The sequence below is a fragment of the Eptesicus fuscus genome, chromosome 14 (genome assembly GCF_027574615.1).
Source record: "Eptesicus fuscus isolate TK198812 chromosome 14, DD_ASM_mEF_20220401, whole genome shotgun sequence".
Taxonomy (NCBI): domain Eukaryota; kingdom Metazoa; phylum Chordata; class Mammalia; order Chiroptera; family Vespertilionidae; genus Eptesicus; species Eptesicus fuscus.
Window position 1 is genome coordinate 67068453 of NC_072486.1, and position 15100 is coordinate 67083552.

The 15100-nt window shown below is 40.0% G+C and overlaps 1 protein-coding gene across 1 annotated transcript in view; it reads left to right on the forward strand.

Moving 5' to 3' along the window:
• The window catches only part of WASL (WASP like actin nucleation promoting factor), an 86384-nt gene extending 74838 nt beyond the window's left edge, over window positions 1-11546 (forward strand). The window contains exons 10-11 of the mRNA XM_054725915.1: window positions 2769-2877; window positions 10091-11546. Of these exons, the coding sequence (XP_054581890.1) occupies window positions 2769-2877; window positions 10091-10152 (171 nt within the window). The 3' untranslated portion in view covers window positions 10153-11546. The remainder of the gene's footprint in view (window positions 1-2768; window positions 2878-10090) is intronic.
• The last annotated feature ends 3554 nt before the right edge of the window (window positions 11547-15100 follow it).

The following is a 15100-nucleotide window of genomic DNA, read 5'->3' on the forward strand; positions in this document are numbered from 1 at the left end:
AACTATCCTCATTTTTTTTTAAATTCTTTTTTTCTATTTGCTGCTCTGATTGGGTCTTTTTTCGACCTTGTTTTCCAAATTGCTGATTCGATCCTCTGCTGCATCCCACCTGCTGTTTATTTCTTTCAATGTATGCTTTATTTCACATATTGCATTCTTAATTTCTGACTGCTTCCTTTTTTATGGTTTCTGTGTCTTTTTTCATACTCTGGAGCATCCTTATAATTATTACTTTGAACTGTATATCTGATAAATTGCTTGCCTCCATTTCATTTAGCTTTTCTTCTGGAGTATTCTCTTATTCTTTCATTTGGGGCTTGTGTTTTTTTTTCTTCCCACTTTGGCTGTATTTGTTTCTATGTATTAGGTAGCTCTGCTATGCCTCCCAGTCTTGGTAGGATGGCCTTATTTAGTAGGTGTCTTGTGGGACCCAGCAGCACAGTCTCCCTGATCCCCTGAGGTGATTGCTCTAGAAATGTCCCTTGTGCATTTATATGCACCCTTTCCCCGCCCCCCTCCCCTCCCCCACGTTGTAATTGAGTTTTAATTGCTGTTGGCTCCTTCATGAATGAACTCAATCCTCACACTGACAGACTGTGAGGCTCAACCACCAACACAGCATGCAAACTGCTGTGTAGGCACGGATCACAGGAGCAGAATTCACCTCGGCAGGGTTTGGTGCTGGCTGAGATCTCCCTGGGGATATGCTGCTTGTGAGGCTTATTGGATCCTGCTCTGTTGTTGTTTGAAGCTGGCCACTGGTTGTATTGGTTCTGGACCTCTTCAAGGGACTCCAGTGCAGGCTATGTCAGATGCTGCCTGGGGCGCCCTGGGGCAATCTATTTGGAACTATCAGCAATCCACCACTTGTGGCTTCCTCTGCTGGGCTTGGGTGCATGCAGAATGGACCAAGCTGTATACCAAAGCCAGCTTTTACTAGCACTGGGCCTTGGAGGCAGGTCAGCAAAGGGCTCAAATCACCTAGACATCTGCCTCTGCCTGCAGGTTTCTTGTTAGGCTTAGTTACTGAAAGAGCTTCTAGCCGTACTCCTCAGCAGGGTGTAAGCTCTACGGTGTGGGGCAAGAGACATTCCAATGGGTCGGGCTATTACTTTCCCCCAGGCTGATGCTACATGGAAGGGAGTGCTCTGCCTGAAAAAGATGGCTTCTGCAGTATGGGGGAATGACTCAACATAGGGATCATGGTGGCTGACCCTTCAGGTGTCTTCTCAGAGCCACCAACGCCAGACTCTCCTCACAGGGCTCTAGTCTGCTCTATACTCCTGCAGTAGGCCAGGGTGAGTGGATGCACATGAAATAATATGTGTTGGCCCTTTAAGAGGTTGCCTGCCTTTCAGGCAGACAGAAATCCCACTGCTTTTCACAGCTGGATGTTATGTGGGCACCTTTCCATGTTCTGGGCTCTAGTGTTGGGAGCCTGGCTTGGGGTTTAGACACCACACTTCTCAAGGAAAACCCCCTGCAGCTGTGTTATCCCTCCAGAATGTCAGCTCCCACCCAGCCCTCTCACACCTCCACACTTCTTACCAGTCTCAATGTGCCGCCTTCTGTAAGTCCATGGTTATAAGGTTTCTCTCCAGCTAATCTTCAGTTGGTTATTCAGGGTGACTTTTTTTAAAATTTAGTTTTAATTCCAGTTTGGTCCTGGGAGGAGGTTAGTGTAGTTTCCACCTACTCTGCTGCCATCTTGGATCCTCTAATTTGAATATTTGTAAAGTAAAAAATCTTGAAGTCTAGAAAGACAGTGATTATTAAGAAAATATTTGTGAAGGCCAGAATGCAAAGTTTATCCTAATAGCGTAATTTTTCATTGGGAAATTTATTTAAAAGTTTAAATTATCTATCTACTTATATTAAAACTTGCATAACTATTTATTACAGCTTTGCCATTTCATTTTTACTTATAATAATATTAATAACTTTATGTGCTTAAGGCCAGAGACAAAATTAACAACATAAATAACTGCTCATTTTAATAATAGTATACTTGAGCCCTACTTTCTAAAGTGTATTTTTTAGTGAATCTCTCCAGACTTCTGTATCTTATCTTTTTAAATATGAGTGTTGGAATTAAGAATAATTTTATTTAGAAATTAGATTTCTAAGGAGGGTCTGTGATGTTGATTTCTCACTCTCCACCCCCAAATATACTTTGTAGCAGATAAGAAGTACTTCTGTTAGGGGTAGTTAGTTGCCTTGTGAGATAGGTACATTTTGAAAGCTACCCAACTCATCATCTTAAAGAAAAGCTACATGCTATGAGAAAAGGTTCATCTTAAATTATTGGTAAAACTGAGTTTTTCCGTCTAGAAAGACGGAAATCTCTTCAGTTGCTCTTAGGCATCTTAAGTGTGCTTCTTGCCTAACAACTCTAGGAATCTTAGTTTATAAAATGATGTTCCATTTTAGTTTCATCAGCTACGACTTTGTGTACTGGAATAAACAGAAATAACCCAAGCTGCAAGGGCAAGTGTTTTTCAAGAAAGGATTTGATTGTTATTCTAAAATTGGAATTACATTGAATGGCTTATACATTAAGAAGGAGCAGAAATATGTCTTCAATAATTCTTTTAAGGTAGTAGCTTATTTCTTTTTAATTTAGTTAATGCTGTCCTGGGCTTGGTTCGTATTTTTATCTGTTTGTTTTTTATTTAAAATAAGAACTGATTCTAAGAAAGTAAAACTTTCTAGAGACAAAATTTTTGCAAAGGATTTATTACTGAATTTTGCTAACTTTCTTTTCCAAGGTATCTGATGGCCAAGAGTCTACACCACCAACACCTGCACCCACTTCAGGAATTGTGGGGGCCTTAATGGAGGTGATGCAGAAAAGGAGCAAAGCCATTCATTCTTCAGGTACATTTCCATGTGTGCATGTATATTTAATAAATTTGAATGCTTGAGTTCTATTTTTTGTTGGTTTTATGACTCAGTCTTTGCTAGATTTTCCCTGCTATTGAATAACTTATTGTTATAGATTCCAGGGAGTATTTTAAAAGTTGTTCGCCACTGCAACTAGTCTAAAGCTTAATGGATGTCAGAACACCGCAGCCATAACTATAACTTGGAAGAACTACTTTGGAAAAATGGCAATTTTGCTTCCTATACTGGGCAATTCTGACAGAATGCCTGGCAAACAACCTCCAAACAGGCTTGAGATTCCTGGATCTCATTCTTAACATTCCTGTGACATAAAAAATTTAGGAGGTTTTCCTGATTTGTGGGAGTTTGGACTAAGAAATTAGATAATTTACACTGTTTCTGGAGTTTGCTAAAGAATCATATTGTGTGTTTTTTTTTCTTTTCCTTTTTTGTCATTTCCTTAAAAGGTTTATATGAATAAACTACTACCAATCCTGAGCTTATTATTATTAAAAATTAATATTAATAAATATTGTAAATAAATACTGCTTTTTAAAAAGAGCAAGCATATGGGTTTTGCTGATATTGAAGTTGAGGTTTAGCTTCCCCAGCATGATATACTAGAATCAGATCTTTGTTCTTATTAAATCTATTATTTACTCTCAGTGGAGCTCAATTTTCTTGTTGCATGAAGAGAATTCATAAATCCTATGACTGATGTGAAGATTAAATAAAATAAGATCCTTGAGCAACATTTGTTTTACTTAAATTGGCATATTTATTCCCATAATGTGTTACAAAGATAGGCTAATTCAGTCCACAAATACTTATTGTGGAATAATTATAAAATAAAAAAAAAACAACAAAGATTCATGTTTTCATTCTAGTGAGAGACAGACAATAAATAAAATAAATTAGAAAAAACATAGCATGTTAAATTATGATATACATATACACACATACACACACACACACACACACACACACACACACACACACACACAAATACTAGAGGCCCGGTGCATGAAAATTCATGCATTGGAGGGGGGGTCCCTCAGTCCGGCCTGCCCCCTCTCACAGTCTGGGAGCTCTCAGGGGCGGGAGGTGACCCGCGATCAGGGGAAGGCGATGCCCCATCACACCTCTGCTGCTGCCACTGCCCGCAGCGCAAGGCTTGGCCGACGCTGGTTACCTGAGCCTCAGGCAGCCCTGGGCAGCTGGGCAGCCAACATCTGAGGCTTGCCTGTGCCTTGGCTGGCCCTGAGCAGCTGGGGGGCTGAGGAGACTGGGGGACTCTGGAGGCAGGTGCCTGGGGGCGGGCCCGGCCGTGCTGTGCGCCTGCCACCCCAGCAGGGCTGAGGGGACTGGGCATCGCCATCTTGTGGCTGTGGGCGCCGCCATCTTTGAGGGTGTGACAGTCAGCATATTCCCTCCTTATTGGCTGTGGGTGCCGCCATCTTTGTGAGGGTATGACAGTCAATTAGCATATTCCCTCTTTATTAGATAGGATACATACACACACGTGTGTGTGTGTGTGTATGTATATACATTGTGTGTGTGTGTGTGTGTGTGCGCGCGCGCTAAGGAGAAAAGGGAGATAGTGTGAGTTATATGCTATGGGAGTGAGTTTATTTTGAAATAGGGTTATGAGGCCTAGCTGAGGGGACACTTGAGAAAATACTAGAATGGGTTCAGGAAGTGAACCATGTAGAAAACTAGTAAAGTGTGCTTAGGTGTCAGCCAGTACAAAGTCCCTGCAGTTGAGAAACAACAAAGAAGTCAGTATGACTAGAGCAAGGGTGGGAGGGAAAGAATACTGAGGAATGAAAATGAGGGGTAGTAGGGGGCCAGTAGTAAGGCTTTGGAGGCCATGAATGTGATGGGAAACCATTGGATGGTTCTTAACAGAGGAGTGGCAATACTCCAAGCAAAAAACGATAGAGGTGTGAATCAGGTTGCTAGCATTAGTGAGAAGTAGTTGGACCCTATTCATATTTAGAATGTGAAGATCACTGGGTTTGCTTATGGATTGAAAGTGAGGTTTGAAAAAAATCCCAAGTTTTGACCTGAAAACTAAAAGGGTGAAATTTTCATTAACAGAGTGGGCAAAGATTTAGTGGAAGCAGCAGATTTGACAGGAAAGATTAGGAGTTTGGTTTTATACATATTAAATTTGCGATACTTATTAAAAAAGCAAATGTTGATATCAGTAGGCTTTTGGTTATCTGGGATTCAGGGGAGAGGTCTGGACTGTTAGTACAAATTTGCATGTTATTAAGATATACAAGGTATTTAAAGTTATGGAATTGGATGAGATCAGCAAAGAAGTGGAAGTAAATAGAGACAGTCTGTAAGGTCTTGGGCTGGAGAATGAGATATATTAGAAGCCAGATGAAGAATTTTTGGCCTTGACTAGTATGGCTCGGTTGGAGCGTCATCTTGTGGCAGGTTGATTCCCATTTGGATACTTACAGGAGGCAGCTGATCAATGTTTCTCTCTTTCTCCCTCTCCCTCTATTAAAAAGAAGAGAGAGAGAAAAATATTTTGAAGGAGGATAGGCTAATCATTTGCGTCAAATGTGTCTGATAGTCAAGAAAATAGGAATAGGGTGTTAAGCTCTACCTCTAGCAGTGGTAGGTCGTTGGTGACCTGGAAGGAGCTGGGTCTGTGCATTCAAGAAAGAATAGGAAGGTAGAAAGGGAAACTGGGTTTTGGAACTGCTTGCTCTGTTTCTTTTATGGTTTAGTGTCAATGAGATTCCTGCCTGTCACTGGAATCGGTAGCTTAGCAGTATAGTATGCTGATTGCAATTTTATAGCCTTTCCTTTAAAAATAATGATTAAAAAGATAATGTTTTCCTAGACTTTTTTCTCTGAATGTTTATTTAGAAAACCTTCATCTGCTAATTCACATTCTTTTAATCAGCTGATGATCTAATTTTTCTCTTGAAAACATGACATTCTGACCCGTTTGGTCCTAAAAAGTTAGCTGAACTGTTCTTCAAGACATAGCAATTAATAGTAACATTACTATAAAAAGTATGATTACTGAAATTGATATTTGTTAGAATATTTTCTCACTATTACCTGGTTGGTGTTAGATAATAACTAGCAATAATTTGAACATCTGTAATAAGTCTCAGATTATCTACTTATGTATTCATACCACTAAGGTCACTTGTTTTGCTAAAAATTACCCAATAGTAAGTTTCTGTAAAGATATAAATAACCATTATGTAATAGCTATATTGATGTAATGAATATATAACATGGTTTTTACTTATTTGGGGGACCATCTCTTTTAACTATTATTTAACTGTGGTAGTACCTGATGATAGAATTATTAGCTACTTTTTCCTCACCATGCATACTGATAAATGCCTGTATTTGTCACCCTGTAAGTGCATGCATAGTTGGGTGTACTTGATGCCTTCATCCAGGTGAATTCTGTGAAGCATGTCTAGCAAAAGCTTTTGGGAGCAGATTTTTTCTCTTATTAGTAATGTAATTGGAGAGATTAACTAACATAAAGTTGATTGAACTCCTTTCCAAATAAATTCTGTAACAATTTAGAGCTAAGGCTTAATTACTTAAAATCATTGTTGTTATTATTGTACTAGAGGCCTGGTACACAAAATCTGTGCACCAGGGGCGGGTAGGTGGGGATTCCTCAGCCTGGCCTACACTCTCTCCAATCCAGGACCCCTTGGGGGATGTCCGACTGCCAGTTTAGGCCCAATCCCTGTCCCTCTTGCAATCCGGGACCACTGGCTCCTAACCGCTCACCTGCCTGCCTGCTTGATCGCCCCTAACCACTTTGCCTGCCTGCCTGCCTGATTGCCCCTAACCACTCTGCCTGCCTGCCTGATTGCCCCTAACCGCCTCTGCCTCTGCCCCTGCCACCGTGGCTTTGTCTGGAAGGGCATCCGGAAGACGTCTGGTCTATCCGGTCTAATTAGCATATTACCCTTTTATTAATATGGATTCTTATTGTTGTAAAAGTAAAAACTTAGTTTGGGGCCCAGGGAATATATCTTTGCTCTTATTTGGCTTTTGTTAATTTCCAAGTTCTAATTCTGGAGCTCAAGTACTTCTTTGTAGAAGTCTTCAAACTATTTTATAGGCAAAAAGATTATTCTGTCTTCTTTACCCATAGCTCACATATGTCACATATTCAGTTTCTATTGGTGCTTTACTAAGTCATTATCAAATACAATTGCTCCACCACTATTCTCACAAATTTGCCCTCTGTGGGTTTTATGAGGTATATAGTTTGTTAAAGTAATTATGGGAAGTTGGTATATAATATAAAAGATTGCTCATAGAATTTGATGACATCTTTATTCATTCACTCAACATGTATTTACTGAGCAGCTTTGTGAAACATTGTTCTGATGCTAAGAATCTTACCTAATAAAAGAGAAACATGCAAAATAACCATCACTCCACTACACCCACAGCCAATCAGAGTGGGTATGCAAATTATCCCCACAAAGATGGAGGTTAATTTGCATATGCAGGCATGGAGCAGTGTGAAGTCTGCTATGAAGGGAAGGGGGGCGGCGGAGGGAGCTACTGGAGTGGTGCTCCAGACAGAAGCGGGGACGTGCCAGCTCCTGGGCAGCTGGGAAGCAGGGACTTGCCGGCTCCCTGGCGGTTGGGGAGCAGGGACTTGCTGGTTTCCGGGCAGCTGGGAGTGAAGCCAGGGGAAGGAAGGCCTATTCTTGCATGAATATCGTGCAATGGGCCTCTAGTCCTAATATATAAAAACCCTGGGTCATAACGACCAAGGCTCAACCAACCAGAAGTCAGTCCTGCAGTCAGCACTGGGTTGCCGCAGGCGCGGTGCCCCAGCACTGACTGCTGAGGGGGCTGTGAATCAGGGCTAGAGAGAGTCCTGAAGAGAGAAGCAGGGACTGATCCATTACCTTTGTGGCAGCTTTTGATCAGCACTTGCCTCTTTCTTTCTCTCCCAGTCTGGCCAGCAGCCACACCTCCATTACTCTCCAGGCCTCCACTGGGGTTGCTGATCAGCCCCGCCTTTCTGATCAGGTCCTGTTGATAGGCCCAGAGACGCTGACTGGCACAGTAGAACCAACCAATCAGAACCTAATGTGGGTGCTGTGGGGAGCCCATGGCTGCCTAGGAGGCGGAGCTTCTGATCCTGACTGGCATAGAAACCGACCAATCAGAACCAAATCTGGGTGCTGTGGGAGCCAATAGCTGTCTATGAGGCGGAGCTTTTGATGCTGACTGGCATAGAAACCGACCAATCAGAACCAAATCTGGGTACTGTGGGGAGCCAATAGCTGTCTATGAGGTGGAGCTTTTGACACTGACTGGCATAGAAACCAACCAATCAGAACCAAATTGGCCAGCAGAGGAGGGCAGAGTTGAGGGCGAGATCAGGCCTGCAGGGGAGAGCAGTTTGGGGCGAGATCATGCCAGCAGGGGAGGGCAGTTGGGGGCAACCAGGCAGGGAGGGGAGGGCAGTTGGGGGTGAGATCAGGCTGGCAGGGGAGGGCCATTGGGGACGGGATCAGGTCAGCAGGGGAGGGCAGTTGGGGGCAACCAGGCTGGCAGGGGAGGGCAGTTAGGGGCAATCAGGCAGGCAGGCAGAGGCAGTTAAGGACAACCAGGCTGGCAGGGGAGGGCAGTTAGGGGTGATCAGGCTGGCAGGCAGAGGCAGTTAGGGGCCATCAGGCAAGGCAAGCAGGCAGGTGAGCAGTTAGGAGCCAGCGGTCCCAGATTGCGAGAGGGATGCCGGACTACTGGTTTAGGCCCAATCCCACAGGGCCTAAATCGGCAGTCGGACATCCCCCAAGGGGTCCCCAATTGGAGAGGGTGCAGGCTGGGCTGAGGGGACCCCCCCTTCGTACACGAATTTCATGCACCAGGCCTCTACTTCAGTGATAAAAAAGACAGGCAAGACCCTGTTTTAGAGCTTACAATCTAGTGTGAAGACAGATTTATAAACCTAAGAATTTCAGGTAGTGATGCATATTATGAAGAAAATCAAGAGGAAGGGTTACTGATTGTGGTGGAGGGTTATACTTTATATAGGGTGGTCTGGGTAGCCTCTCTGAAGAAGTGGTTTTTGAGTAAATCTAAATGATGAAAAGACTCACCCACACAGAGGAATATGTACTCCAGAAGCTCTAAAACAGGGGTCCTCAAACTTTTTAAACGGGGGGCCAGTTCACTGTCCCTCAGACCGTTGGAGGGCCGGACTATAGTTTAAAAAAATATATGAACAAATTCCTATGCACACTTCACATATCTTATTTTGAAGTAAAAAAACAAAACGGCAAAAACACCCGCATGTGGCCCTCAGGCCGTAGTTTGAGGACGCCTGCTCTAAAACAAGAATAAATTTGGCATGTTTAAGGGACAGAAAGAAGGCCATGCACCTAGCAACAGTGAATTGCAGGAGACGTCATATGAAAAAGTTTGGGGGAGGAAGAGACAATAACTGGGCAAATCATGTAGGGTCTTGTAGAGTGAGCTAACATCAAATTTTATTCAAATAACAGTAGTCAGCCACTTATATCAATAAAAATTATATTTTTAAAACTTAGAATTTAAGTATCACTCCATTTGCTTTAAGGCGAATGGACTAGAGTTGTAATATCCAAGCAAGATATGATGGTGTATGGGAGCAGTAGTGGAAGTGGAGGAAAGGAGCAGCCTTGATGGATTGGATGGGGGTGGGGGTGGGGGTGAAAACAGGATTAACTTCTAGGTTTGGGGCCTTAAACACCACAGAGACTGGTAATCATCAGGGTACAGACTAGGGTGGTGGGGGGAAAGCAGGTTGGAGAAGGAGATAAAACTTTAGAACTTTTGAGTTTGAGAATCCATGTAGAGAATACAAGGCAGCATTTGGATCTGTGCTATGCGAATCTAAAATTCAGAGAGGCCCAACCTAAATGTGACTTTACGCATAGAGAAACACACAGGTTGAAATTTGTAAGGTAAATACTAAGGGACCAGAATCTGTCTTCTGACTCCAGTTCTCATCTCTTACTCGTCACTACACTCTTTAGATGCATTTTATTAGATTCATTTTTAACTATCTTAGTAACTAGATTGTTCGGGTATCAAGTGGTTTGTGTTTCAAAAATTGAATAATTGGAGAAATCACCTAAGAATTATGTAATATTTTATTTATACAGAGGTTTTAATTGTCTTGATGATTTTCTTTTAGATGAAGATGAGGATGAAGAAGAAGAAGAAGATTTTGAAGACGATGATGAGTGGGAAGATTGATCTATATATTATATATATATTTTTAAGGTGAAATACTAAACACTACTTTCTGTCTATGGATTCTGTAAAATTATCATGTAAATGTTCTACCAATTTGCTGTATATTTTTGTTGCCTTTTTTGCTTTTTTTTTATTAATCTGTGCAATACCTCATTTAATCTGTAAAGGTTTGTCATAATCCTACAAAGCTACTCCCTGTTCTTGTGTGCAAGTTTACACCAGGATGCTCACTTAATTTGTGAATATTTTTCATTCCATCAACAAGGGAGTTTAAATATTATATGTGAGACTGACAAAAACCTTAATGTAATTTAGTTATAATGCCAGAAGGAAAACACTATTTTCATACCCTACTTTTTCTGTACCTAAATTTTCTTATTAAAATCTAGTATAGCACTACATTCTTTTTAAGTGATGCAAACCTTAGTTTATTTAGCCCCTTTATTTTGAACACAATGCTATATGAATGTTGAAGCTGATACATTGCACAGTTCTCTAGACATCACTACACTGATGTAGTTTCTCAAATTTTAGCAATATGCTCTACATAAAATCACTACAGAAATGCTAGGTAGGGAAATCAGTAACACACCTCTTACAGCAATATTGCCTGTTATATAAAGCAGTGGCATTTGGAGGCTGGTATCATTAGGAGCCCTTACATACCTGTACTTGATTGGCTCTTTTGGCAAAAATTTAAAAAATATTTTTGGTATTATTCTGAAATAAATGTTATTTAAATTATTGGACTTTGGGGAATCTTGTGAATAATTTTCATATGAACTGAAATCAACTATATTATGGTTACTTCAGCCTTTGGTTATGTATAGTATAAAAATTAGAACATTATAAAAATGATATCAGATTAACAACTGTTATTTTACAGTTTATATCAATTGAGGTATTCAAAAATAGCAGCCATAAGAATCTAATCTAATGTTGAACCCATTATGCTTTTTTTTTAATTTTTTTATAATTTCTTAAGGTTTTTGTCAAATGTCAGGTGAAGGGTTACATTTTTCTTATAAGATTGCTTTTCCCAATGTCAAATTTCTTGAAAAAATGTAACTCAATGACAGATTTTTTAAAAAATAGAATAAAACTTTGCAACCTGTACATTTGTTATGCACAGAAAAATGATATGTTAAAATTAGGGTTTCCTTGCCTCTACAATACACTAATTGCCTAAAGGTGGTTTTCATATTTATAACACTAATTATAATACCTGCCTACTTTAAATTTTAGATAGAAAAGTTATCTGATTTAAATGCAGACATTTTTTTTCTCACATTGAGTCATGCAGAATGTAGTTCCAAATGTATTTCATTACTGTAGTCACAGTATCCAACTAAAAATTAAGCTCTCTAGAATTATACCGACCCAAATCTAGTATTGGCATGATCTTGACAGGCTGGACCTGCAAGATGTGGCTTGAATTTTAACCAGTTATCACATAACTTCTAGTGATCATGCATCTAGTTATCATTAGAAATAATTTAAAAGGTTTTGTTGCTGAAAGCAGTTAAGTGGTACAGTAAAACAGTTAAGTTATTCAACGAATGTTACCTTCCTCGCGAGAGTAATTTAAGCACGTGGGAAAGATTCTAGACTTTTTGTTCTTGCAGAAACAGTGCCCTCTGCTGCTGGAAACCTTTTTCTGCTTACTATAATTTTTGTGGCTTGAGCTCAGTTGAACCTGGTGTAGATGAGGCTAGACAACTACTAACCAATAAAATTAGGAATTTGTGCAAATGGTAAATAGAACATGATACTTATTTTAAGTAATATCAAACATTTTCCTTTTTTTTTTTCAACGTTATAAAAAAAAAACATTTTAAATATTCTAGAAATGTCTTTAAGGTAATGCCAATTTAAGATCTCTCTAACTTTTGGCCAAGGAATTCAGGGTTTTCCGCTAACTGTGGTATGATAACTATCAGGAGCTGCTCTGAGCAGAGGCTATGAATTCTTTGAGTTGTAAACACAATTTTAAATACCTAAGATGGGTAAAAAATTTGCCAAAGGTATTTGAGTTCATTCTTCCTTTATTAAAGAAAAGGACTTGTTTTTGTTGCACAAAGTCTAAGTTACTATTGGTTGAAACACTGCAGCTGTGGAGTTCAGTCCGGGCATGAGGACTGAATCTGCGTTAGATGTAAAGGTTGCATGTTTCAGTCCTCCACCACCTTGCACTGTGGGCAGCACTGTACCTGTGCCTTGTCTGGAAGCCTCCTATATATACTCCAGCTAAGTGATTGTCTGACAGCCTTCGCATTTAACAAACTAGCATGAGGCTTTTTAAATCTAAATGCTACGTGATAGACAATTTCAGCTAGCCACATATTGTATGTATGAGATTCAAAATGACTTTCAATCATTCATTTCCATTTATCAACTGAAATTTTGTTTAGTATGTGAATTTTTTTTTGAAATGTATAGTGAATAGGATGTTGCACTGGTGGCAATTCATCATGGAACATAATAAAATTAATTTGACCCAAAAATATAAAATAGTGTGTTTTCATTTATTGTTAAGAGACAAAAAAGGGAGGGGGGGATGTGAAAGGGTACACAGCAGTGAACGATAATGGTTGTAGTTTTCAGCAGACCGCATGCCCTGAGAGCTAGTGTGCCACTAAGTAAACATGGAAAGAAAGGAATGTTACACCCTGTTCTGCTGGGAGAAGTGGCAGCTGCTCAGCAGCTCCTGGGCGGCTGCTGCTGAGGCAATACAGAGCATTCATGTCACAAGTCGCACTGAAAGAAACCACACAGCAACTGTGTTGAGGTTTCTAAACTAGAATATTGGAGTTTACTGGTAGTTTCAGTAAAAGCCCAATACAGCAGTTTATGTGGAACCAAAATAGCTCTTAATGAATGGTATTAAAGATGGTGCTTGCTTTAAACAGGAAGCTCAGTTTTTGATAAATGGAATTTTTGCTCTGCTGACCCTGGCACGAGTGGGTGTCTTAAGATTAAACTAAGTTATGGAATCCAGTGTGTAGGATGCTACTGAATGCCTTTTAAGACCTTTCGCCAAATTTAACAAACATGTCAAGAATAATATGTTCTATTAAAACGTTGTTTGTGTCGTACAACTGTGAACACTTAAGAATGTATTAACCAAACTTTACCAAAAAGTTTTAGAGAAAAGTGCTTCAGAATTGCTCTTGTCACATTTATATTATCAACAGAGAAATTCCTGAAATAACTTGCTCTTTTCAAATGAAGTTCTTAAAGGACAACTATAGAGATAAGGCCTATTTATAGTACAATAGAAAATACTTATGGAAAAGTGGAGAAATTTTACTTTGCATACTTTTTTTATTGCCATTGTCACCTCTACCTCCAAATCATAGCATTCTCTGACAATATTTTGGACTCTTATTTATGGATTTTTTTAAACTTGGCTTTTCATGAAGCCACTGGGAAAAGGTGTAATAATTTGGTTGTTGGGACTGTGATGGGGAACTTACTTTGTAGCTTGTGCCGTGCCAGCACGGCCAAGGGTGAACCCGAGGAGGGGCAGTGAGGGATTAAAGACAGATGAGAATACAGCTGGGGATCAGTGGATCTCCCGTGCCTGGATGAGGACACAGAAAGACCCAGCCTGCAAGCTAAAGCTTTATTTTATAGTTGGACCAAAACAAGGGAGGTGGTCAACATGTTTACAATGTTCTTGTGAGTTTGTTTCACCTTGTTTGGTAGCACTTGCTGCACCTCCCACAGCCCATTAGCTATCTAGGAAGGAACTAGGGAGGGCTTTAAGGTTAAGCTTAATTATGCTAAGAGGTCTCTGCCCTCCAAGCTGGGACTTTGCGGCCCAGCCACAAGTCAATCTGAGGCTTGACCCTATAGCCACTCCCTATAGTAGCTAATAGTAAGACCGCCTTTACTTCTATATGTGGTATATGGTATCCTCCATTGCCAGGAGGGAGCCCAGTGAAAATTTTGGCTTTATAACAAAATATGTCTAGATAAATCAGCCGTAATTTTTTGATTTTTAAATACCCATCAGTGGTCATAGTAACTGTTAATGAGTATTTCACTTCACACAACTCCATTTAAATCTAAACTGTTCATGTGTACCACCACCATTAAGATTGACAGATCAAGATATGAATAGCACACAATTATTTTGAGTAAAATATAATAGTACCTTATAGGTGGTTTTTAGTTTAGATATTTTTGTATTGGTGAATTTCTAGTAAATTTGAAATGGCCCCTTAGTTTTTAAATAAGGATTTTTTTAACCTTTCTATTTAAGAGTAAGTCCATTTTTAACAGTATCAAATTGCATTATGGAACTTAAAATTACAAGTATCACATTGGCATAATTTTCTGTCTTAAATTGATTGACGTATCTTGACCTAAATTCGGTTTTATCTTAGTTATTGATTGATGTGTAAGGATTTTCATCAAGGCTTAAGTATAAAAAATTTTTAAGCAATATCACCATATTTAAATAACTATTAAGACTAAATATGTAATGGACATTAAAACAATGGAGTAAGATAGGTTCCCCTCCCTCCTTAAATCTAAAATACTTATTTCACCACTAAAAGACAGTTGGAGATCATTGAGTTATATCAAGCCTACTCCCATTTCTCAGGCAAAGGTACCCGTGTTCAGAGTGGTGGAGGGGCTTGTCCCAAGGTTAGAAGGAGCTAATACTAGAAGCCAGATCTGACTACTAATTCAATTGCTCTTTATTATGTACCATAATACTGTTTTTCCTTGTTTTCTCTACTTTCCGTGAGTTACGGATAAATTGCAGATTTACTCTTTCTGAAAGCCTTGTGGCTATAAATTTCACTCCCACATGTCATCTGGGTGTGATAGAAGCCTATCCCTGTGTTTCCCGGGAAACCTGGCTTGCTTTGAGGAGCCAGCCTCTGACTGAAGCATGTGATCATATTTTGGCTCAGTGATGGCAGTCACCCTACAT